This window comes from Halichoeres trimaculatus, unplaced genomic scaffold (genome assembly GCF_033239565.1).
Source record: "Halichoeres trimaculatus isolate MK-OKI-2021-1 unplaced genomic scaffold, fHalTri1.1 fHalTri1_scaffold_21, whole genome shotgun sequence".
NCBI lineage: Eukaryota > Metazoa > Chordata > Actinopteri > Labriformes > Labridae > Halichoeres > Halichoeres trimaculatus.
Genome location: NW_027437199.1, coordinates 3,967,397 through 3,994,607, shown reverse-complemented (window position 1 = coordinate 3,994,607; position 27,211 = coordinate 3,967,397). Strand labels below are relative to the sequence as shown.

At 38.6% G+C, this 27,211-nt stretch overlaps 1 protein-coding gene across 1 annotated transcript in view; it reads left to right on the top strand.

The window, feature by feature from the left end:
- The first annotated feature begins 260 nt into the window (after nucleotides 1–260).
- Nucleotides 261–27,211, top strand: part of LOC141810356 (leucine-rich repeat-containing G-protein coupled receptor 5-like) — a 40,755-nt gene continuing 13,804 nt past the window's right edge. The window contains exons 1-6 of the mRNA XM_074697803.1: nucleotides 261–879; nucleotides 13,535–13,606; nucleotides 17,839–17,910; nucleotides 18,772–18,843; nucleotides 21,910–22,125; nucleotides 22,692–22,763. Coding sequence (XP_074553904.1) covers nucleotides 614–879; nucleotides 13,535–13,606; nucleotides 17,839–17,910; nucleotides 18,772–18,843; nucleotides 21,910–22,125; nucleotides 22,692–22,763 — 770 coding nt within the window. The 5' untranslated portion in view covers nucleotides 261–613. The remainder of the gene's footprint in view (nucleotides 880–13,534; nucleotides 13,607–17,838; nucleotides 17,911–18,771; nucleotides 18,844–21,909; nucleotides 22,126–22,691; nucleotides 22,764–27,211) is intronic.

The window sequence follows — 27,211 nt, the reverse complement described above, 5'->3', positions numbered from 1 at the left end:
GCTCATGTTGAAGTGATTTAAAACCCTGCAGTGATTCAACTCACAAGTCAAACATTTTAATTAAATCAAACACATTGAAAACAGATGATTTCATTATGATTTATTTCATTAATTTACTGGATTCATTGGTTTGTGGAGGTTTCACTTGTTTATGTTTTCTGTTTGGTTTTTAAAGAGGGGTGAAGCAGACAGACTGACAGACACAGGGGATATAAAACTAAACGGTCCGGACACCCTGTTGTAGTCTGAGTGGAGGGAGTCACACACATACATTTACACACACACACTTGAACACACACACACACACACTCCAGCTCTGCCGCTCCACGCGTGCAGCCTGGAAAGCGACCAAACTGCAGCCTGCACCTCAAACAAACAGGACTTTATATTTCAGCGTTCATAATCTTTGTGCACAACTTCCAATCCAGATTAGGTGAAGTTAATCTGAACTCTTTCCAGCCTGACTCATGTGAGCAGAGCCAAAACAAGCACAAACAACGTGATCCGGATCCCGGGCTGCTGCAGCTTTTCTGGTTTTATCAGTTCAGAGTTTTATTCCTGATTTCCTCTGGACCTGAAACTTTTCAGCCTCCGTGGACAAACCGCAGGGGACATGCGGGGGTTTGTGGTGCTGCTGGCCGCGTTTGCGCTCCTCTCGGCGGGGTTGAGGAGCTCCGGTGCCGCGGGGGAGATGCAGAGCTCAGTGGCCGGGGAGGAGAGGAGTGTGGCCGGGGGGAACAGCTCCGCGGTGGCAGCGGGGCGGACCAGCTGCCCTGACCGCTGTCGGTGCGAGGTGGACGGGCTGCTGCACCGGGTGGACTGCTCGGACCTGGGACTCCGGGAGATCCCGAGCAACCTGAGCGTGTTCACCTCTTACCTGTAAGTCCACACTCAGGTTGCGTTCATTTCAACCTGTTGCTCCTATTTTTCCTGTCCTGAAAGTTTTGCTTGTGAGCGCGTGCGTGGATGTTTTGCAGCCGTGAGAAACGGAGCACCTGTCCTCGCGCTCCTGCAGCTGGCGCACATGTCATGTTGTTCATATGCTCCTAAAGGGATGAAGATATTCTCACCTGGGACAGAAAAACAAGAGAGGACTGAAGGTTTAGAGCAAAAAGTCACATCAGAGGTGAACTGAGGTGGTGGCTGTGGTTCTTATCAGAGGGTCCACAGGTTCCCCAAGAGGTTCCTGGAATCCCAGGAAAGGGTTCCAGGAGGTCTCCTGCTCAGGTTGTTGTTCTCTTTTAATAAGTTTAGTTATTAAGGAAGTTTAACATAGAGTTAAAGTTTTCACTGATGATTAAACATCCTGAGAGCTGCAGAGCTGATTAAAGAGCTCTTAATGATGTTCTTCTGGAGATTATTCACACGTTCAAGGGTTTAAAAAGGAGCTCCTGATGCTGATCTTTTTCCAAGTGTTTAGAAAAACTCCTTTGTGGTTTTAGGAGTCCTGGTGATTGGGAAATGGGTCTAATAGTTCCTGAGGAGGTTTTAGTTTTATCTCCTTAAAGAGGTGAAGGATGTTCTTGTTGTTTATAGACTTAGTTCTTTAACTGTGTCCAGGAAACAGCGGGTCTTTAAGATGAACAGAAAGGGGATGGAAGTCTGTCAGGTGATTCCAAAACAAATGCTGGGGCGTAAAGGTGAAAATTCTGCCTGTTCTTAATGAGATGTTTTTTTCTTCTTGTCTGAATCTTACCTCTTTGTTGACGTCTTGTTGGAGAAATTCATAGCTCAGGTTGGCTCTAAAAGGCCCCAGAAGCTTCAAAGTTGATCTCATTGAAAACACTTAAATATACTCAAGAAAGTCGTCTTGAGAGTATCCAGGGGTACAGGAGTTAGAAAAATGCATTTGTCTCTTTTCTCCTGAGCCGATGGCCTGTTGTGTTTGTGAAATGTTTATAAGAAAGGTCTAAGCTCCTTCAAGAAGTTCCTGAAAACTTGTCTTGAAGAGGGAACATGAACTTGTTAAATTTCTTAAAGAGGGGGTATGATGCTGTAAAGCAGGGGTAGGCAACCTTCAAAATACACTCATGCCCAAAGTGCCAAGACTTATTTCTTTCATAAATCAATGACAGTTGATAAGAAAGTCTTCTCGAATGGATTTCCATGCTTAGCTATGTAGTGAGAGATAGTAAAAATCTCCTTCCATTACATGTTTTTTCACAGTACATAAAGTTTTGAATGTGTTGCTTTGTTTTGCATACTTTTGCTGTTTGCCGCCAAATAAATGGGGTTGTGAGCAAGCAGACTGAATCCCAAGAGATTTGCAGTGACGCACTTGCAAGATACATTTGCACACTTGTAGCATCAATAATTTAAATTTATTATTTAAAGTTATTTGTTAAAATTTTACTTAAGAACATAAATAGTGTGCTCAATTTCTTAAGTATTAAATGGAATACAACACCATATGTTTTATTAACCTTTTTTATTTATTTTGTCCTCTGTCTCATTGCAATTATTCTTTAAGTGCCAACATAAGTAGCCTTGCGGGTCAGCTCTGGCACCCATGCCCTAGGTTGCCTACCCCTGCTGTAAAGGCTTTAAATGGTCTTTTATGTGATTTATAGCCAAAAACAAAACAAGTCAAACAAAAAAGATTCCTATTTTTCGGCATCTGTCTGAAATGCTTTGTTTTAGCTGCTGTCTCTTAGAGAATCCCCACTCCACAAACTTACTACTTTCTGATTGGCCAGCCCTCTAGAGGCCCGTCAGAGGCGGAGCTACAGGTAGACTTGGTGTTTGAGGCCCGCATGTCCAAATGTGTCATCAAGGAGATCTTTATGTTATGATCTCATCATTTGAAGATCTGATGAAGCAGATGAGTGTTTTGATCTGCAACATCTGAATACGTAGAGGTTTGGAATGCTGCACATGCTCAGTCTGAACATCCAGCGTTATTACTTTAAACCATATTAAAAACACAATGACACAGAATACCCCCTCTTTAACAAGAAAAAAACATTTCCTCATCCAACTTTCAGACTAATTAAAAGAAATTCAGCCTTAAAATAAAACATTTCTCTAATTTTGTTTTTGATTTCTCAGCTTTTTCAGTGTATAGTGTCAGAACCCAGTGACCTTTGACCTTTGGTTGGTCAGTTTGTGCAGCAGTGGTATTTGTTTGTACACTTTTATTATGAAGAGCAAACTTTTTGACCCCCAAAAAATCAAGTTAATGATAAAACAGGATTTATTTGATCCAAAATGTTGTGTTGATTTGATTTTATGAGGATGACGGCTGGTTAAGCTTTTTCAAAATGTGACAGAAAAATGTTTTATTCCCACTGAGATGCTTCATTCTTTGGTTCTTGAGGCTGCGCTGCAGAGTTCAGAGGCTTGTTTTGGAGAAAACAGTCACGAGAAACGTTTCCCAAGTTCATTATTTGTACCTAAAAGCAGAGAAAACTTTGTAATGGCCCTTTAACAACAGTGTCAGTGAAGTTTCAGTGTTTCCATTTGGGTGTAAACTCCTGTTAAAGCAAAACACTAAAACTAATTCAAACCCATTTCACCTCACAGCAGGTGACCAGCCTCGATACCAGACACGTTTCAGCCCTGGCAAAACCATTACATCACTGTTCTGAGTGTGTGTGTGTGTGTGAGTGAGTGTGTGTGTGGAAGGAGAACCTGCCCATCTTGGCTGTGGTCTAAAAGCAGCACAATGTCCAGGATTTAAATTTCACTCTCATTAAAGAAAAACCTTCCTCTATTCAGGATCACTCTGTGTGTGTGTGTGAGTGTGTGTGTGAATGGAAGCACTTTCCTTACCGTTTGTCTACGACAGGCAGATGGACACACACACACACATAGGCACACACACGTATGCACACACACACTGGCAGCGACAGGCGATCAAAGGTTCTTTGTGTCTTTATTAAAGCTCCAATCAGGAGTTGAATCCAACAAAACATCAAGGAGTTTGTGTGTTTGGGAGAGTCGGAGCCGGAGCCGTGTCTCACCAGTAAAACCACTGGTTACCAGCTTAACCAGTACCACACACTTCACAGCTGGTCACCTTTAGTGCTGCATGCAGGCGGTCTGATGTCTCTTTTGGCTGGAAAGAGACGTCTGATTGGACGATATCTGCCAGATGTTTGTGTCCTTGTACGGTGGCCTGAATGGTCCAACTGAAAGCAGCTTGAAGCAACTTTTGGACGCTGGTTTGGTTTTAGTTTGCAGAGCAGGGACACGTTTACAGATGCTCAAATCCTCTAGCATCAGTCCAAAGGTCGACTCCTGGCCTTGAACTTTGGATGCACATTTCTTCTCTCTTTAGCTTTTTTTTCTCCCAAAAAAAAGCAAAAAAGTCAAAGAAAATAAACAAAAATGGTGTTATTTTAACTGATTAAATACCAAATATTGATTTTTCTCTTGTGTCAGATCAGAACTTGGTGTAATAAAGTTTAAAAGTAAGGTTTGATGAAGGGACTTGGTTTTAGAGCATCTGTAATCATAAATAATCTTAAAATGCCTTTTTGGAAAAATAAAATGTTGCAAAGTAAGAAAAAATGCTAAAAATTGCAAGTCTGCAGAGTCTACATTGTTTCCAGGGGACTCAAAGCAGCAATCCCTTATGATAAGAACTGAGCTAATGAAGCCGTGCGATAAAAGTGTAATTCCCCAAATGTCCACTAGAGGCTGTCCCAAAAGTCAATGAGGTTATGTTTTTGGGAGAGTTTGTTTGTGAACAACATAACTCAAAATCCAACAAACAGATCTTGATGAAATGTTCAGGAAATGTTCAAAATGGGATGAAAAAGAAGTGATTAGACTTTGGAGGTTATCTGGATCACCGTCTGGATCTAGGACTTTTTTAAAGGATTCTTTATCATTGTGAGATAGGGCCGTTTTCACCATATGTGTGTATAACTCCACCATAAATGGTCGGATTGCTTTGCAAAACAACACAAGACAAGGTCACCATAATTTCTGACAGATGTAAAAGTACGATCCAGATCCTGCCTATATTCTGGATACTTAGATCTGGAATATGAAATACGTACTGGGTCATCATAATTTTCAACACTGTCAGGAAACAAATTATCGTACAAACCTGCAACTAACACCAAATTGTAGCAGACAGTCTGCTGAAAGGGAGTATAACATTAAAGTCGGGCTAAAGTGTTGGTGACAATCACAATATGCTTGGTAGAGGTCTGTTCTCTTGACCCCTTAATTAGCCCTAAATTATGCAAACTTGTGAATTAGTTAGAGTTTTGATATTTAAAAAAATGGATAATGTTACAATAATGTAACCCCGTCAAGAGGGTTAATAGAGAAACTGGCAACTCAGACCACTTTTTTTTTATCACCGTAAATGACTGTAAACATATTTATCGTTGATTTAAAATTGAGCATTTTAACATGGGTTTAATGGAGATTCTTTGGATTTTGGAGCTAGCCTCTAGTGGACACTTGAGGAACTGCAGTTTTTTTGCACATCTGCACTGGCTTCGTTTTTCAACATTGCAGCTGTTGGTTTGTTGTCTTGGCTCAAGATTAAACATGTTTATAACCCAGAAACCCAATTTTAAACTAAATCTAAGGCTCCGCCCCCAAGTTTCTAGACTCAGAGTAAATTATTAATTTAGTGACGACCATTTCTGGGCTTCATTTTGCCTCTGGATGGCTGATGTTTTGTGACTACACTCATGTTCCTTTAACAGTTGCAACAACTCAAGCAGCAAAAACTGAGTCCAGATTTGAGGATTTTTGTTCCTCATTATTCATCTTGCTTCTCCCAGCTCCAAACATCATTTCATCCTCAGTGAGGCTGAATATTCATGAGAACATTTCCAGAACTTTCTCAGAGCATGAAACAGTAACTGATCTGAGACAGACATACGGACATCAGGAGAGTCAGCTTACAATCTCCTTCTGTTTGACCGCCGTCAATCTGAATACTGCCATCTGTCAATGTCTTTGTGTGTGTGAGTGTATGTGTGTGTGTGTGAGTGTGTGTGAGTGTGTGTACACTAGCTGCATGCCTAAGCAGAGCTGTCTGAAGCCTGAATGGGCCTGTAAGTCTCTATTCTGCGTCTGACTGACAGCAGGAGCACAGGAATGCATTTAGCCTCCGTGTGATGAATGAACTGATGTACATATGAAGGATGCTTTGGCCACGCCCCCTTTTTGGGCTGCCATATTGGCTGTACTGGCGCTGACGTCGCCACGTTCACCTCCAGCTTTCTGTACTTTTATTTTGAAGGATTAACTCGCCGTTGTCCCGCGACCTTTCTCATGACCTCAGAGGAAAGCAGGTAGTCGCTTTACCTGTGCAGGATGTTTGGACTGCTGCCGTCTGGAGGGCGTTTTGTCACGGTTCAGTTGAGCCCAGCTGTCGTCGGGAAGCTTCTAAAACACACACACTGTGCTAGTTCAAACACCACGGGCAGGTAAACGGACTACCTGTCGTCTCCCTGCGAGGTCAGGAGAGGTCAGGAGGGTAACACGCGGGCAAAATGAGGAGCTGCAAAATATTTACTGCTTTCCTCCAGGTTGTGGTGTTTTTGAAAGTTTCAAAGAAATAAAATAAAAGCAGAAGAAATCCGTTCAACATGTCTGAAAAGCTCAAGGACACAATTTTGGAGCAGAGAACTGAGTTTGAACCAGGGAACAAACTCCACAGGGCTCCTTCAAGGGTTGTTATCTTGACCACAGATTCACGCTTTTGGAGTCCTTTAGATAAGCAGAGATACTGTATAATATTAACATAATTAAAGAGTTTCTTTAAAACTCTCCGCGGTTTCCAGCAGAGACTGTTTGTTTGTGTCTTCGCTCACACAGAAACAGATCCTGCTGTTTCTCCTGTCGGGATCTCTTTCTTTGGGAGGAGGCCGCTCAGACTGACGGGACCGATCGGGGAATAAACCCCCTGCGTTCACTCGCCCCGGGGGGCCCCCGCTGACCCGCCCCCAGAAGACTGAAATAAAGACAGAGAGAAAGAGTGAAAGAGGACAAAAAACAGAGGGAGAGGCCTCGCTGTCACACTACGCCTCCAAACTACACAACTCTCTTTTCTTTCTTTCTGCAGAGTTTGTCTTTCTGCAGGCCACGGACATTTGAATAATCGTCTGATATCCATCAGTTAGAGCCCGAAGAGACAGAAAAAAAGACAACACACACACACACAAAGCTTCATCTCACTCATTACCGAGAGGGAAAAAACACACACAACATGGATAATGTATTCCTCTTTGCTTTCATCTCCCCGTCCTTTTGGTCTTCATGCATGCCTCCCTTTTCTCCTCGGTCACATAAAAACAAGAATCAAGTCAAGGATCTGGACTCACACTGGGGCTGCTTCATTTCAGTTTGATGACGTAAAGTGGGAAAAATCTAGTCATAAAAAGTTGGAAAGGCTCAAAAACAAAATGAAAGAAATGTCGGTTTACAAGTGAAACAGCTGTGCAATGATTATAACCTAAAGTTATACAACAAATAAAGTATTTTTTGGAACAGCTTCACAAAAAAACTTAAATCCTTTCTCTGAGATGAGCTTAGCTCTAATCCTATGAAATTAAAGAATAAATACAAAGACAAAAAAATAAAACAAAGATACTTTTTAGTCACCAAAATCCACTTTTTTAAGATTAGATTTCAAATTTTTGGTAAGCAATGGAAGAAATTGTGTATTTTTTAAAACTTTTCTTTCAGGATTATCAAAAAATTACTTACAATTTACTTAAAAAGCAGCAACTGATTTTTTAATTTAATTTAATTTTATTTTATTCTAATTTGATTTAATTTAATTTATTTTAATTTATTTATTTATATTTTATTTTATTCTACTTATTTTTTATTTATTTATTTTTATATTATTCTACTGATTTTATTTATTTTATTTTATTTATGTATTTCTATTTTATAGTATTTATTTATTTTATTTTTATTTCATTCTACCTATTTTATTTTAATTTAATTTAATTTAATTTATTTTCATTTATTATTTTTTTTATTCTACTTATTTTTTATTTATTTATTTTTATATGATTCTACTGATTTTATTTATTTTACTTTATTTATGTATTTCTATTTCATAGTATTTATTTATATTTTTATTTTATTCTACCGATTTTTTTATTTTATTATTCTATTTTATCTGTTTTTAATTTATTTATTTAATTTATTGTGACAATTGGACTTCATAGAATTTTATTTTGAAAATCTTACAAATGTTCTCAATTTTTTTGATTATTAACAATTAAACATTTACTTAAAATTTATTTACATTATAAGTTGCTCCTTCACCAGGTTTTTTTTTTTTTTTTTCGGAAAATCTTATTGTGACTGTCCATTGGTGCTAACACTTTAACTTGCTGCTCAACTGAAATATGTTAAACTGAGTAAAATGAGCTCAAAAATATTCTGATTTTGTTTTGTGTCACTAAAAACTTCAGGTTTTTTTTCTTGGATGGAAGATTAAAGAGTTGAAATTAAATTGACTTTATATACGGTGTATTTAAAAAGTGAAAGATTAAGGGTGAAAATGGACAAAAACAAACAAAAAACAGATTCTCCTGTAAACATTACATTTGGGCACAGATATAATGAATGTTGCCTGTTCCCAATAATTCAGAATATTTCCAAACAGCCCACGTGTTGGAGCTCTTCTGAGTGCAAAAAATTAATGCGCCACTTGGTTGGCACTGCTGATCTTAAGACATTTTCAAACCTGCCAAGACTATTTTTTAATCTTTTATCTGCCAATATTGATATTCTTCTTTTAATCTTGCATCCCTGGAGCAAAAATTTAATATCATGCCAATTTTATGACAAATTGACTGATACTTATTTGGTAAACTTAGTGCAGAGTCTTGGACGCTAAAGAATTGCCAACAAGTAGTTTGTCAAGTTCTGTAATCAACTTTTCAAAATAAAACGAGCAGAAAGTCAGAGCGGGAGATGCCGAGTGTCAAACCTCACTTATGACTTTTCTTCATACAGAATGAGATCATGTTACATCATCAGCGTTTCAGCCAGCATGGTAATCAGTGCTGTGTGTTTCCTTATTGTTAGAGCACAGCTGCCACCACCATCATCTTCATCATCCTCACCACAGTGTCCTTTGTGTCTCTGACTCTGGGTATGTCCCACATCTCAGGGCTCAAAAATGAAAATAACATGATTCTACACAGGAAAGTGTATTTCAGTCCCATTAAAGACACTTACTTTCTATTCCAAGCTAACAGGGCTAGCAAAACATTTCAATGGCAATGCTATAGGAATTAAATGTGTAGGTTACATGAACCAGGCTAAGTTTCTTTTCATTTAACATCAACCAGCAGGACAGGAAGTGAACACATAACATCATATATTCAGCTGTTGATGTGCTAGCAGCAGCTAACAAGGGTAGAAGCTATCAAAACATTTGAATCTCATTAATACTATCTTGGATCTAACATCAGTTAGCGTGACAATAAAGTAATATTACATTATATATTGAGCTGCTGATAAGCTAGCAACATCTAGCATGCCATGGCTAAAGAAAAAAAAAAAGTATATCATGGCTACAAGAACTAAAACCTTGCATTGACTAGCTTAAACGTTTCTTAATTGAACATTAGCTAGCAAGACATAGCATTTGTTAGGTTACTGGTCAATCATAAAAAGCTAACTTATGCTGCTATCAGTGAGCTAACACAAGCTTGGAGTACTCGAACAAATGTAACATGAAAGGGTAAAACGAACTGTAATTGTAAGCTTACTTGGAAAATGCTTTAACAGAAAAGTATGCTAAGCTACATGTGTTAACAGAGCTTATAGGTTACATAAAATTAAAGGATCTAATAGCATTTGTTAACAAAGCTAACACAACACAGAGCTAGCCCTCACTTCTGATGATTTAAGTTAATTGAAAGAATTCAAAGCTGACATAGCATTAGCTGGACTACATGAAATGCTAACATGGTACAATGCTAAAAATGAAACACCAAGATCATGGCTACAAAACCTACAAGCCCTATAGTAACTAGGTTAACTTTTCTTGATTAAACATCAACTAGCTAGACATCCATATAGCATTCGTTAGGTTAAAGGTCAAGCTGCTAACATTAGTTAGCAGGGTTCTTAGCTAATTTACCATTGAAAGATCATTGATTCAAAGCATAAAAAGCTAATCTTGTGCTGCTATCAGTGAGCAACCAAAGCAAATTTAACATGAGAGGGCAAAACAACCTGTAATTGTTAGCTTACTTGGAAAATGCTTTGAATCAAACATTAACAGAATAGTATGCTAAGCTACATGTGCTAACAGAGCTTAAATCTTACATAAAATGAAAGGATTTAAAGTTATAGCACTAGCTAACAAAGCTAACAAAACACAAAGCTTCCCCACGCTTCTTGTGATTCAAGTCAAGCTGACGTAGCATTAGCAGGACTACTGGAAATGCTAACATGGTAAATGCTAAAAAGGGAAACATTAAGAGCATTGCTACAAGAACAACAAGTTTTATAGTGACTAGACTGAGCTATATTTGATTGAACATCAGCTAGCATGACGTCATGGGAACAGTTAGCCAAAACTTAAAAACAGTCATGAAACAGGAAGGAGTTTCTCTTTGTTTTCTTTTGTTTTTGTTTACTCATTCGCGTGGCATTTTTGTGACGTCACCACGATGCTAACAATAGCACAGAGTGAATGATACCCTATGATTGTGTCACTCTATAATCTAATCTAATCTGTTGGTGTGGCTCTAAGAATAGTTGCATCTTTTGTGTGATGTATTTTAAGGTGTAATGTTTGTCCTCCTCGGGTCGCCGACAGGACTTCAGATCTCCATCAGGTTTTTAAAAGTAGCCTCGACTCTAAAGGTTATTTCAGTTGTCGGAGAAAACAAGGTGACATCAGTGTCTCTGAGCCGCCATGACGCTTCTCCTCCGCTCTTTTCTTCCCTTATCAGACTCATCTATTTCCAGCTCTTTGTGTCGTCTGATGGCTATCGGCAGGTAGCGTCTCCGCGCTCAGGAGAGGGCTCGGGTCTGAAAGGAAGCGGAGACAGACTGTCTCTGTCTCGCACACTGAGGGTGTGTCTGCAGGTTGAATATGCCGCTTGTCAAGGAACTTTCTCAACACTCCATAAAGCCTGTTAATGTGTGCGCGGGTTTACAACACTGTCGACAGGTAGTCCGGTCCCTGCAACACACACACACACACACACACACACTCGGGCCTGTTTGGGCCTATTTCAGCGGAGCGTTCCTTCACTGTGACCAGACTAACAGAGCTACGGCTGATTGGCTTTTACTGCTTTAACACACACACTCTCACTCACACACACACTCACACACACACACACTGTATTTGAAAACAGATTTTATTGACTCCACTCATTAGTCACCTCTAATATATACAGATACACAGTGTGTGTTCAGGCTTTGACTGAAGCCTCTGTGTTATTTTCATACTCACATCATACAAAAACAAAAATCTATACGAAGCTTAAAGACGTTTTTAAAAAAAACATAATTAAATGTGAAGAATCTGATTTCAAAAATGGATCGAGGGACTTTTCAAAGAAGAAAATCCTACAGATCGAAAAACACTTGATTCCCTTTTGGGGGTTTTTATGATTATTTAGCTCATTAATTGTCTCTGTAATTACTCCCCTGAACTTCTTTAAATTGCTTTGCCTGAAAATTAAAGAGAGTGGATAAAACTTACTCAATGGTACCTGTTTTCTGTAGTTTTGTGTGTGTTTATGTGGTAATTAATATTAATTTCTTTGATTATAATATCTCAAAGTTTTTCAAATTAAGATATTTTTTCTTCAACATATAAACGTACAATGCTGTGTTCATGTCCGGCATGGAAAATCGCCTACTCTTCCACTTAAGTGAATCAGTTCTCGGTGCTACGCACAGGATTTGGTCAGGGATGCGATCTACTGGTATCCGCCGATTAAAAAAAGGATGTGAAGTCTTGGCTCATTCTTTAGCTGCGTTTCCACCAAGCAGTCCGGTTTGGTTCAGTACGGTTTGGTACAGTTAAGCCTGATCCTGTTTGTGTTTCCACAGCAAACCGTTTCCTCTCGTGGTAGGCGGCGTGTAAGCTGGATGCCGAAAGCTGCAGCTGTTAAACAATAGCGTGACGCCATAGCAGCGTGACACAGTTTACCCCGCTAATAAATCCAACAAAGAAGAAAAACGAGACACAGTTGAAGACATGCAGCATTTCGTCCTCTCTGTGATTGGCATGTAGCTCTTTGATACAAAGAACAATCAAGCTTCATTTCAGTGAAGTCTGTGAGCCGCCAGGAGAAATGCAGCCGCTGTCGGGGTGTAAGTGTTGATTCTTTTGACCAATCAACGGTCTGCAGTGTTGTAGCTCCACCTTCCGAGAGTGGATCGGTTCAGTCTGGCACCCATACGAAAGGGTCCCAAAAAGTAGGAAGGCTCGTCTCGGTTATTTGGGGATCTGTCCCAGGATAAGTCAGTGGAAACACCACAAAATGCGCGCCGTACCGAGACGAAACAAACCGGTCTGCTTGGTGGAAACGCGACTGAAGTAACTTAAGATCTTTGCTGCTCCAGTTAGCAAAGAAGTGTCCCCTCCCTTTCTCTCAGCCGCTGAGTCTCTTTGTCCCTCTGTAAAATCAGACTCTTAAAGATGTCCTCTTGTCTTGTCTTCTTCTCCTGATCTAATAAGCGTCGTTTTCAGTCAGTGTGTTTACACGCTGAAGTTCATCATAACCATACAAACTTTATTGATAGAGCACTTTAAAAACAACCACAGCTGTAAACAAAGTGATGTACAGGTAGATTAAATTAAAAAGAAAAAAAACAGACACATACAAAAAAGAAGAATACTAAAAACAATTAAAAGCAAATATAAGGGAATAAAAGAAAATGAAAGGGAATAAGATCAGGCAAAGAAACTCAGTCTCGCTGAGGTTGCAGGACCAGCCAACATCCTGTGGCTTTCAAAACGAAATAAAGCCTGTCAAAATCAGACCATATTTTACTTTACCTCAGCAACAAACCAAAAGAGAGTTTATTTTGGCATTTACATTAGGTTTAAAAGGTATTTGGGGTGTATGATGTGAACATTTAAAGAATTATTCCACTCCATCGTGTTTCTACGTAAGTCCAGTGGGGAAAAAACTTAAATGACTGAAAAACAAGCTCTGGTTTACTCCTCCATTCATTTTTTTCTGTCTTCCAGTAACTTCCACTCCTGTCTTGTTTCTCACTCAGGTGTGTGTTGACTTTCAGCAGCTCTTTGAAGGAGTCGTGAAGTCGTGTGTGTGTGTGCCTGAGTTTCTGAGTGGATGCTTTGTTGAACTAAATGTTTTCACTTGTGAAACGTGATTTTTTAAAGTTTTCTGTGTTCAAACATACGACTGCTCTTCGGGGACTTGTCTCTTTAATTAGGTAGTGACACGTTTTGCACTGGATCTCCATCACATGACAGAGATGTGGAATAATTATAAAAAAATCATGTATGTTAATTTATTTTTCTGTTTATTGAAAAGCTGCTGAGTGTCATTACACAAGCAGGCGTTAACAGTCATCTCTCTTCCTGTCTCTGCAGTGATCTCAGCATGAATAATCTAACTGTGATGTCCACCGGAGCTCTGTCCAACCTTCACTTCCTGGAGGAGCTGTGAGTCACACACACTTATACACACTCATACATTCACACACACACACAGGTTCATTCTTTGCTGCTGTGTCATCATTTACAGTGTTTGATTTTAGGAGGTGACACAGGTTCACTTCCTTCTCACCTGTGTAAATTCTGGAAATGTCGGTGTGGATCAAAGTGATAAGACTTCCAGACGTTGAGCTGAAAGATTCAATAAACGAGCCGATCGATTGATCAAGACTCTTTTGATATCTGTTTTACTCTGAGGCTGAGGGATCCTCTACCTGAGTGAAAGTGTCATTAAACCAAGCTGAGACGTTACACATCATTTTAGAGATTACCTGTAAGTCTCTTCACACATCAGCTGTCAGCTGTCATCGTAATAATGACGTAGACTTGGCCAGATGAGTCATATAATTTGTTAAAGATTTACTAACATATTTTACAAACTTTATCTGAAATCTTTAAATTCTAATCTTATCATATCATAAGGTAGCATATTGTATCAAACTGTACCTTCAAGTACTCCATCATATCACATTCTAAAGTATTGTAAAATATTCCTTGTAATTGCTGTTAAGAATGGTATCATAGTGCATTGTACCAAATTCTATCACATTACATCATATTGTGTATTCAAGTGTTGTACTATGTCATATTGTAAAGTGTTGTTTTGTTCCATATATATCGTATCAAATCTTAACGTATCATATCGTATCTAAAAGTACTGGATCATTTCATGTCTTAAAGTGTAAATATATCATATCATATCATATCATATCATATCATATCATATCATATCATATCATATCATATCACATCATATCATATTATATCATATTATATCATATCATATAAATTCACATCATATAATTTCATTTAATTTCACATCATTTCATATCATATCATATCATATCACATCACATCATATCATATCATATCATATCACATCACATCATATCATATCATATCACATCATATCATATTATTTCATATTATATCATATCATATCATATCATATCATATCATATCACATCACATCATATCATATCATATCACATCATATCATATTATTTCATATTATATCATATCATATCATATTATATCATATCATATTATATCATAAATTCATATCATATCATTTCATATCATATCATTTCATATCATATCATTTCATATCATATCATATCATATCATATCATATCATATCATATCATATCATATCACATCATATCATATATTGTGTCAAATCATATCACATCACATCATATCATATCATATCATATCATATCATATCATATCATATCATATCATATCATATCATATCATATCATATCATATCATATCATATCATATCACTTCATGTCACTGCATATTATATCACATCATATCATAGGCTTTTCCCTGATAGAGTTCATTATCTTATCATATTTTAAAAAATGTATCATAAGGTAGTTTAAAGTATAGCATCATGATGTATCTAAATGTATCATGCAATGCTGTACCATTAAGTTTTTCAAGGGATTATATCCCATCATGTCATATCATAAAGTATTGTTGCTTATTATTTCACCTTTTTTATCGTAAAATCATATCAAATCATTTATCATTGTATTTGAACCCAGGTATATGTAACCATACTGTATTCTGTTTTATTATTGGGTATTGGGTTGTATCGCTTTGTATCATGTTGTATCATATCATGACATGTTGTTAAGTATAATGATTTTGTATCGTGTTGTATCATGTCATATTATATCGTGTTGTATTGTATCGTATACTATTGTATCATATCATATCATATCATCACCAAACAATCTGTAGTGTCGTATCATATTGCATTACATCATACTGTGTAGTATTGTATCATGTTGAGATGTATTGTATTCAATCATGTTGAGTCCAATAATGTCATACCGTATTGTGTTGTGTTGTCTCATTTCCTATCTTGTTGTACCATATCGTATCTTGTCGAATTGTGTTGTATTTTATCATTTACCAGTTACCAGTTTATTTTCACCCAGGACTCAGATGAAGGTCTATGTAGCAAGCTTTTTTCAACCCATGCATTACCTTAAACATGCACCTCCCCCTTCTTTTCTGCCACATTACCCTGATTCTTCTTATTTGTCAGAAAAATGAGACTCTCTAGAGGTTGCTCATTCACCCACATGGCTGTTTGTTGGAAGGAAAGTAATACAGAAAGCAGGGGTTGTTGACAGGCATTCATGCAGCCATACATGTGTTTTTTTCTTGGACCAAATTATGGTAAAAGTGAGCCCGCGCCGTCCATGCATCAGCTCATTCGTGTTGGATCTGAAGATGTTTCCATGAACTCTGTTTAGAGCCTGAAACGCTCATGTTGATGGCACCTGGTGAGCGTTACAGTGCAGGCGGTGATCTCAGATATCTGCGAGGATACGATATGTAACTCCATCTCTCCTCACCTCCTCAGAGGAGTCATGATATGTATGAACACTTTCACAACATCCAGAGTCTCCAGACAGAAGCTGCCGGACCGAATAAAAACACGGCAGAGAGCAGAGAGACCCAGAACCAGAGCCAGACTTCTAACAGCTGACCTCACAGAGACCTGAACATGACTCTGCTCTGCCCCGCTGCCAGCTATCAGTGTTTATATGCGTGTCTGTGTGTGTGTGATATTTGTCACTGTGGCGTGAGAAACGTCACAACCGCGATAGGACACCGCAGAGGTGCATGCTGGGTACAAGCGGACTGGCTGAACTCTACATGGCCTCTGAAAACAAATAGACCTGCAGGTCCCAGTACAGCTCGGTGTTTTTCAAACCAAAGACTGATGTTTGACTTTTATCCATAACTAATCAGATCTGTTGGTTTTGTTTTAGAGAGCTTCTGTACGGTTGTCATGAATGATAAACAAGCTTCTAACACCATTTGTTTATCATTTCCAAGACTACCAATGTGTTTCTATGGTCTACTGAGAAGTTGGGTATTTAACATTAAAGTAAATAGGAATAAGCTCATACTTGGAGTCAAGTGGCCACTATTGGAACTACATGCTTCTTTTGTTTGTTTTTGTATTTTGATGTATAATTCTTTTTTTTTTTAGCTTAAAGATTCAAGAAATTCATAAATATTACCAGCCTTTTAACATGAGAATTGTGCCTAGTGGACACTTTTGTAATTTCAGTTTTTGTCACATATTTAACGGCTTCATTTAAAAGCTCTTTCAATTAGCAACTCAAAGAACAACATTATTTTCATTTATAAAGCTGCAATTTGGCTTTTTACAGCTGCTAAGTTTGATTTTAATAAAGAGCTCTTTGGTGATTGACTCACTTTTTATAGCCAGCCTCTAGTGGCCACATCAAGAATTACAATATTTGGCACTTTTTCAGAACTTAACCCTTTTTTTTTTGTCTTGTCCCTACAGTAACCTTAAACCTTTTATGTAGTTTTGATGGGAAGATTGCTTAACAATCCAGCCCCTAGTGGACACCAATGAAATTGCGTTATTTTGCACTTGCATATTGGCCTTATTTAAGGATCGAATTACAGCTTTAATCTTTTTTTTTCAAGGCTGGAAACATGTTTTTGCTGCTGTAAAGTTTTACATTTCTCATGGTTTTTGATAGGAAGCCTCAAGTGGACACTTTAGGAACTGCAGTTTTTGGCACTAGTTTATTGGTTTAATCCTTCAGAGCAATTGGCCAGTCAGGCCTTTTTGAACTGTTTAGTTATAAATACTTCAATAAAGAGCTCTGTAGCGATTGGCCCTCTTTTGGTTCTAGCCTCTAGTGGTCATGTTAGGAATAACAGTTTTGGTACTGTTTTGTTATTTATTAGTTATCAAATTTCTACTCAGAAAATGATTTTTAGAGGTTTGAAATATAAATTTGGTGACTCTTAAGTTTGACAGTTAAACATGGATTTAAGGAGGATTGACTTGCTTTAGAGCAAGCCCCTAGTGGACACTTTTAGAAATGCAGTGTTTGGTACATCTACTCAAAAAAAAATATTTTACATATTTACTGGGCTGTAAGGATGCTTATTTAATCTGTTGAGTTTGATTTCTAACATTGATTCCAATGGAGATCGACTCACTTTTGGAGCCAGCCCCTTGTGGACACTTCAGGAATTGCAGATATTTTTACGTTATCTTTTTTTTTTTTTCCTGGAGGTTTTTTATTGACTGTTCGGCACTTGAATAATTGTGTTTAAGGCAGATTTGAATACATTTAGTAACCCCACCTTTCTCTCTGTTTCAGGCGTTTGGCGGGAAACGATCTGTCATTCATCCCTAGAGGAGCATTCAACGGCCTCTACAACCTCAAAGTGCTGTGAGTCCTCATATACAGTCCTACATTATGTGTTTAATAACCAATATACGACTTCAGAAACTCATACCCTACCCCAGGTGAAGCTGGGCCTCACAAACTCACACTCTCTGACACACAAACTGTAATAACGTGTGGTATGTTTACTGGTGCTAATCATTCACAGAGACCCTTTGAAGATTTCAGTGTCTCGGTTTAGTTTCAAGAGTTTGGATTGACGCCACTGTTCATTGTTTACATATTAAACAGTTGCTACTGTTGTGTTTAATCCAGGCTTCTTTTCATGTGTGGATTATTTATCCTCATCATTTTGTGTTATTCTATCCAACCGTTTGATAAACATACGGAGCTTTACTCTGCTACTTCACCTGCTACTAAACATATTGTTGTTATTTGAGCTGTTTCCAACACAAATACTTAGCCTGATTATTTAATATGGGCAACAATTAGCTGGACTGACACAAACTGAACTCTGAGCAATATTTTATCAGAATTATTCCATTAGAAATAAAATGATGGATGACGTGGCAGCTCTCCAAAAGTGAAGCTAAGACATTCAAAGAGAGTCATGGTTTCTGTATTTTGCTCTTATCCTGGTGGTTGTGAATAGTTTTAGACCTTAAAAATGAATATTTTCCCTTTGCTTTAACGTCATACCGATAATTTCAAAGTTGTGGCATCATCCCAGCTAAGCTAACCTAGCTAATTAGCTGAATACCTACCAAAATAGACCTGGAACCAATCAGAGAATCTGTCTCTCTGCAATAAAAGCAAACAGTTGTGTTTTCCAAATGTGGGTTTAATCTTCTGTTAATCAGTGCGTCGTTTGTTTCTCATTATGTTATTTTCTTTGTGCGTTTCCAGGATGCTCCAAAACAACCAGCTGAAATCTGTCCCTGCCGAGGCCTTCAACAACCTGCACAACCTGCAGTCGCTGTAAGACACACACACACACACAAACACACACACTCATCCTTTTGTCTCGTCTTACTCTTTGGTGGAAAGGAATCCACACACATGGAGCCGTATATTAATGTATGTAGTGAAGACACAGTGTTCCCTCAGCCTGATAACACACCGTAATTATACTGTAACTGTACCTGTGTGTGTGTGTGTGTGTGTGTGTGTGTGTGTGTGTGTGTGTGTGTGTAGATAAGGGTATAAGAATGGAGACGTCTCAGTCTTTCTCTTTGTCTAAGGTCCCTCTCTCCCTCTTTCTCATTTATCTGATGGACCATTATGTGGAGTCCCATCCTTCTCTTCTCCCTCTGCTCTGAACAGAGGAGGTATTGTGAGGACAGACAGACAGACAGACAGACAGACAGAAAGACAGACAGACAGACAGACAGACAGACAGACAGGACATGCATGTGTACATTTCCTAACCTGAGGATCCCTGTGGTTTTCTATCTGTACGCCCACAAGAACCAGAAGAAGACGGGTTAATTAAGAAGCTTGGATGTTCAAGGCCTGAAACCTGAAGCAGCGACCTTTTCAGAGTCCCCCAAAGTCTAATCCGTTTAATTAGAGACTAATACGGATTCAAACTTTTCAGATATGCTGCAGTGGAAGTTGCTGCACTATAATTTTACCTTCAAATGCACAGAATCAGAGCAGTAAAGATCCCTACAGAGACTTTGGAGACAAACATCACCTGTTGTTTTTGTTCAAGCAGGGATTGTTGGTCTACCTTTGCCTCAATTTTGATGTGACTTATTGTTTGATTTTAAAAATTGCAAAATTCCAGGAGTTTTCAAAGTTGGAAACTTTTCTGGAAATGAACAGGACTTAACAGGAAATGTTTGGAAATTTACATTAACTGCATTTACCTGGTCATATACATGTATAAATATATTAAGGAAAAAAATCATAAAAGATTCTGGTTTATAAGCAGACATACATGCAAAAATGTGTTACAAAATATTTTTCAATGACATTAAAAATCAATTTTCAAGAAGTTTAACTGTCAGAAAGAAAACAGTACAGAGCAACAATAGAAAGCTAAACAGGAGAGTAATAAAGCACGAGCTTAAGGCTGAAACACATTCTTAAGGCTACAACACAAGATAACAGGCTTAAACACAAGCTAAAGGCTAAAACAAAGGCTAAAGGCTAAAACACAAGTTAAACGGTTAAATAACAAGTTAAAGACTACAACACAAGAAAACGCTAAAACACAAGCTAATGGCTAAAACACAGGCTAAATGTTAAAACAGAGGCTAAAGGTTAAAACACAGACAAAATGCTTAAACAAAAGCTATAGGCTAAAACAAAGGGCAAAAGGCTAAAAAACAGGCTAAAGGCTGAAACACATGCTAAAGACTACAACACGTGCTAACAGGCTTAAACAAAAGGAAATGGTTAAAACACAATCTGAAGCCTAAAACCCAAGCTACATGCTACAGCACAAGATAATGGCTAGAACAAGGGCAAAAGGCTTAAACACAAGCTAAATAGTTAACCACAGGCTAAAAGGCCAAAGCACAAGCTAAAGGCTCAAACAAGGACAAAGGCTACAACACAGGCTTAAACACAGGCTAAAGTCTAAATCACAGGCTAAAGTTTAAAACACAGGCTAAAAGCTTAAACGCATGCTAAGAGGCTAAAACACAGGCTAAAGGCTTAACCTCAAGTTAAAGGCTGCAACACAAGCTAAAAGGCTAAACCACAATCTGAAGGGTAAAACACAAGCTAAAGGCTCAAACACAAGCTATAGGCTAAAACAAGAGCAAAAGACAAAAACACAGGCTAAAGGCCAGAACACAAGCTAGTGGTTAAAACACATGCTAAAGGCTTAAACATAAGCTAAAGGCTACAACACAAGATAAAAGTAAAAACACAGGCTCAAAGGCTAAAACACAACCTAAAGGCTAAAATAAGGGCAAAAAAGCTAAAACATGGGCTAAAGCCTAAAACACAGGCAGAAGGTACTTCAACACACGCTTAAAGCTAAAACAGGAGCTAATCTGTTAGTGATAACGTCCGATCCAACCCACAGTCAGCAGTTATTCTGCAGTGGTCTGTTCAAACTTGAGAGTCTATCAATAAAATGAAGAGTGAGGTTACGTTAGCTCTGATTGGTAGATGACTGGCAGGACATAACCAGGATTCACTAACCTTACACATTACGGACACGTCCTGGCAACTAAACTACGGTACAAACTAAATTGTTGTCTTGAACTTGAAGAAAAGTAGAGTTGAAAAGAAGATCTGATCTCCATTCATTTCCAAAACAAACACACGCCTTGTTAAGAGTCACATCTTCACCACAGTGTGTGTGAGACTCCGGGCCAAAAGGTGGCGCTGCAGTCCAATCAAACAGATCCTCCTCACAGCATCTTTAACCAAACAGGGCTGTAATGTTGTCAGTGACAACAACAAGAATTTTGACTGGTTAAATTATGTTCATACTCTTTTTTCCTCATTGTTTGGACTCAAAAATCTGGGGCACAGTGTCTGAGTTCTTACCTGTATTAGTCTTTCTACGGATTGCTCCGTCTTGAGATTTCAGCGGCAGTGACTGACACACAAACACCCTCAGAATTAAGTCTCAGCTCATTAAAATACCTCCGTTTAGCCTGAGAGCTCGTCCTTCGCTGGAGTGTTTCTGGAGGGGCCTTCCCATCATTCCTCGGCTGTTCAAACACTTGATCTCTAATGTTCCTCTCAGGCTGCTTCAAAGTGAGTGAAGCCTTCATTTCATGTCCTGCAAATAGGGCTCTTCATCAAAGCTCAAAGCCTCTTTTACATGTTGAAGTGTTTTTCTGTCATTTTTGTCTTCAATTTGCAAAAAAAAAAGCCTTGAATGGAAATGTCAGTAAGTCTACTTGAATGCACTTTAATCGCCAAATATTTCAGCCATCTTTCTCTCGCTGCTGCTCTCATCAAGGCGAGGAAACACAAAAGTTTTGCAGCACTTTTGGACTATTTATGGCAAAGATCTTTGTGTAGGAGTTCAACATTCAAGGAGAGTATTTTTGCTTTTTTATTTTCTCTCCACAGCCGCCTGGACGCCAATCACATCTCCAGCGTTCCCGCCGGATGTTTCTCCGGCCTGCGCTCGCTCCGTCACCTGTGGTTGGACGATAACTCCCTAAGAGAGGTGCCGGTGGACGCCCTGAGCGAGCTGCCCGCCCTGCAGGCCATGACGCTCGCCCTCAACCACATCAGCCACGTCCCGGATCACGCCTTCAGCAAGCTGGGACGCCTGGTGGTGCTGTACGTGCAAAAATCACTCACTGCCTCAATCAAAACGGAAAATCAACCAAGTTTGGAAGTGGAAAATGACTGTGTGTGTGTGTGTGTGTGCACGTGTGTGTGTGTGTGTGAGTGTGTGCACATGTGTGTGTGTGTGTGCAGGCTGTTGCTAGGAGCTGTTACTGCATTCTGCATTAAGTTTAACCGTAGCAGTGACCGTCCTTGTCTGTCTTTAATAGCTCCTTAATAACACGCAAACCTTTCTGCTTGTGTGTGATTGGTGTATGTGTGTGTGTGTGTGTGAGAGAGTATGTGTGTGTGTGTGATGGCATTCAGCGCGGCAGCATTGAAGTCTGCTGTCATTTCTTTTGTCCAATCGGCTTAAAGCTAATTTGCATGAAATTACCAAAAGAAAAAAAACCTTCTTGAGAGGCCCCGGGGCCCCTTTTAGAAAGACACACACACACACACACACACACACACACACACACACACACACACACACACACACACACACACACACACACACACACACACACACACTCTTTGTCTGCTTCATTAGTCAATCAGTCTCTCTCTCTCCGTAGGCATCTCAACAACAATAGGATCGTTTCCATGGGAACGAACTGCTTCCACGGACTCCACAGTTTGGAGACGCTGTGAGTTTTAGTGTGTGTGTGTGTGTGTGTGTGGGGAGGGGTTAGAGAAGTCAGGGTTGAAATGGGGTCAGGATGAAGGATAAGGAGGTGTGAGGAGGATTTAATTTATACGTCTGTGAAGGATGCTTGATCTGTGGCAACAATGCTGCAACATTTGGGCTGTTTTGATGATAGCTAGCTTCAATGCTAATAAGCTAATACTGGTCCTCTGAGGTTAGTCGTCTTGTTTTAGCGTGAAGTTATTCATTGCAAAGATGTAAACGGAGTAAATTATACATTTTATTGAAGAAAAGTTAACAAACATACATTTCTGAATGTTTGTTTGAAGATAGCACAAATGCTAACAAGCTAACTCAGACCTGTGCATAGGTGTTGAGTTAAAGCCATAAAGTTTGATACCACAAAACCAAAGAAACAAGAGCTGCTCATACCAAACAGGAAATCAGACACAAAAACATTCAGAGCATCTGTTGCATCAAAATATTGCACTGTCTTTTGGTTCCTGATCATAAATCTCATCCTTGTAAATCAAAACTACGTCACTGACACATGAGCAGAAGTCATCAGCAGGTCAGACCCAGAGGAAATCTGACGTTTTGGATGAGGACAAATAAGGACAAAAATCAAAAAGGGGAAAGCAAGGACTGACGGTGCTGAAGTTTGGGAGGACCAGATGAGCAGAACATGCTAATTAATCACCATGCTAATATGTTGTCATGAGTGTGATTCCTGCAGGAACATGTGGTTCTGCTGTGATCTTGTGATCTTGCGTATTCAGCTGCCATAGAGTGTGATGTGCTGAACTCCAGCACATGTTTCTTTGTTGTTTTGAAATTAAAAATAGAGTATGAGAGAAAGGAATCATCATGGGATTTTTGTTCTATTCAGACCTGGAAGTTGTTGACTTTTTTTCTCAGGGAGGCCAGTCTTTAACCACGCAGATCTTGAAACCTGTTCAAAGAGATAGAGAAGGCGATATAAAGTGAGTGACATATAAATAGACCACTATGGTCGCTCTAGAACAATACGCTGATGTTACTAAGCAGTTGTTTGAAGCTGGTAAGACCCACACAGACATTTCGTAGACGTTGCAGGACATGGGTGTACGGAGAGTGTGACACGCTTTTCCTTCTTTAAAAAGCACGTACATGTCCGCCATCCTTGACAAAAACGTTAACTAGTATTAACTGTAAAATGTCAGCTATCGTGCTGCTCAATTCACCCATCAATGAAATCACATTGACTGACCTTCCTGAAAAAAAAAAAAAAAGTCAATAACTCCCGGGTCACAACACATCGAAAATGATACAAACCAAAAACGAATAAAACAAAAATCCCATGATAATTCCATTCTCTCATTTTCTATTTTTAATTACAAAACAAAATCAAAACAGTGAAAAAAAAGGCCGTTATCCATTTTCCGATTTTTGATTCCAAATCAGATATGGAATGAACGAATGACACACTGATAAACTTCCGTTCAGTAAAGATGAAGCCTGTGCAGAAGTGCTAAAAGTTGTTGTTCATCGAGAATCTGCTTGAGGCTGGCTGCAGGAAGACAGGAAGTTACGTACACACCCAGCTTTAAAAAACAGACTTTTACAGCTTTTGAAAACATATTTACAGCCTGGTTCAGAAACAAAAGCTTGGGTCTAAAACACTGATTTCACTATCGGCACACACTGTACGGAGAGTGATTTTTTTCTAACTCTGGTTTGATTGTCCAATCAGGGACACAGCTCAGGTCACATGACTGGTGGACACCCTGTAGCTGTACAAGAATTATTCAAACAACCATGCTAAATTTGGAGGGTTTTACTGTTTACAGCATTAGCTCGTGTGCTAACAAGCTAATATCTATCCTTCCTAACAATCTGCCAAACTGATTGAAAAGTAGAATAACATATATGAAAAAAATCTGTAGTTCCTAAAGACAAAATGTCTAACATTAAAAAATTGAAACTTTATCATAATAATACACACACAAAAAAATAATAAAAGACGTCAAAATGTGAGAAAGTGAGAGTTTAATGCCTGAAATATCAGCTGCTACATTATTAAATTTCAAGCACTGCCAGTCAGCATGTGATCGGGTTTTATGGCAAGTATTTCTGGATATTAGACCAAGTCGGGCAGATTAACCTGTGTTTATGTTGGTGTGTGTATAATCTGAGGAATGTGTGTGTGTGTGTGTAAAGAAATGTTTCTGTTTTCTCAGTCAACCAGAGAAGCAGGTTTAAACACACAAACACACACTGCCTTCATTTGGAAATACTTCTCTACTGTATGTCTGCGTGGCTCTGTGTGTGGCCCTGGCTGTATGCTAATCATAATTACTATTCACACACACAAGGAGCATGTGTGTGTGTGTGTATGTGTGTGTTCGGAGGCTGTGTACCTGTAAGATCAGCAATAATAAACCACAACGGGGACTCATGTTCATCTGAAACTATAAACACAAACAGAGAGCCGAGAAGAAAACGGAAATGAAAACAGAGCAAAATAAATTAATCCAACAAGTTCGCTTCAGTCTCAGAGGAAAAACCCACCCAGGTTTTCAAAGAGTGTCAGGGTCCGCTTCATCTACCGTGGTTTTCCCTCCGATGCCCACCTTAGTTTCACCCAAGCTCCCTTTGATTTTGCCCGAATTAGGATTTTCTGGTTCCAGTAAGTGACGAAAATGGTGGTGAGCGGAAAACCCAAAATCCAGCTTTGAAAACATCTCTGAGGAAACGTCTGAGGCGCCACAAAAACAGCGCGGTTAGCATGAAACCCCCTGAAACAACCACATGAACTGTGTGGGAAAGGCCGAGACACCTGTCAATCAAAAATAAACCGGACAGCGTTAAAGGGGTACTACGTGTGGAGTCATAACCTGAGGTGAGGATACTTGTAGCCTAGCTTAGCATAAAAAAAAAAAGATTAAAGAAGAAGGAAAGTACATTTTAAGAAAGAGTCAAGATTGCATTTATTTAGATTAATACCCACTTGATGTCGGTTTGTCGTCTTAAATCAATGTTAGCATGTCGATAGCCTAGCTTAGCATAAGAACTGAAACACTTGGCAGGAAAACACTTTCTTTAAATCAGTTTGGTTAAGAATTGTCTAAGCTGTTAATTAGTTAGAGTTAAGTTAAATAAAGAGACCACTTAGGGTGTTGTTAGCCTAGCTTAGCATAAAGAATAAGGACAAACAGCAGCAAAGGAAAATTAAGGAAATGCTTATTTTCAGTTTTATCATCAAGAAAATGTTCAATAAAAAATATCTATCCAAGCATGTCGGTACGTTATTAGTGAAAAATAAGAGTCGTTAGCTTAGCTTAGCATTAATAGATTAATAAAGCACCAAGAAATGCGTTCATTAAAAAAATCAAAGTTTTCTTTGTGGAATTCTCAAGGTGACACATGAGCAGATATCAATTTCTTGCCTATATCTAATGAAGAATTGATGTGAGAGTGTTAGCTTAGCTTAGCATAGACACTGGATTGACAAGGACATGCATATATAACAACTAAAACAGGACGTTTTTAAGGAATTTGCTTATAAACCAGCTGAGAAATGCTCAAATAGATGTTAAATTAATGTCTTGTGTCAGTGTGTAGTTCAGAACTGGAGTCACAATGTTATTAGCCTAGCTAGCTTAGCATTAATATATTAATAAAGCACCACGAAATGTGTTCCTTAAAAAATCAAAGTTTTCTTTGTGGCATTGTCAAGGTGATATTAGCGGATATCAATTTCATGCCTATATTTAATTAGGAACTGATGTGAGAGTGTTAGCTTAGCTTAGCATAGACACTGGATTGACAAGGGCACACATTTGCTTATAAACCATTGTGCCAGCTGAGAAATGCTAAAATAGATGTTAAATTAATGTCTTGTTGCAGTGTGTAGTTGAGAACTGGAGTCACAATGTTATTAGCCTAGCTAACCTAGCTAGCCTAGCAAAGTACCAGAGGAATGTACATTCAAAACATCGCCAAAGTAAAAAACTTGGATAGCTTGGTGTGTTTGAGTTTTTTCTAAATGAGAAATATAAAGATGATTATTAATTTTATGTTAGTTTTGTATGTGTATTTTCAAAATTTGTGACTAGCTTAGCATAAAATATGGAAGCAGGAAGCACCAACTTCACGAAAACTTGAAAAGCTTTGAAAAAAAGCTATTTTGTTCTCTCCCTGACTTTAAGTTTTTAGCTGAAAATGAAACTCACAATTCCACATTTACCACATACCAAGTCTTATAGCCTAGCTTAGCATAAAGACTTGAGGCGGATTGAAACAGCTCAGACCAACAGAAAAATCTTTGTTCTGCTTCTTATGGTCTGTCCGTCACAGGGAGGTTGTCAGACTTTGTGCTAATTTGTTAACAATTAAAATCCTTTCTTATTGTGAAAAACTTGGAACCTAAAGTTTTACTCCTGCGAAGCTAGGCTAACTGCTGCGTCT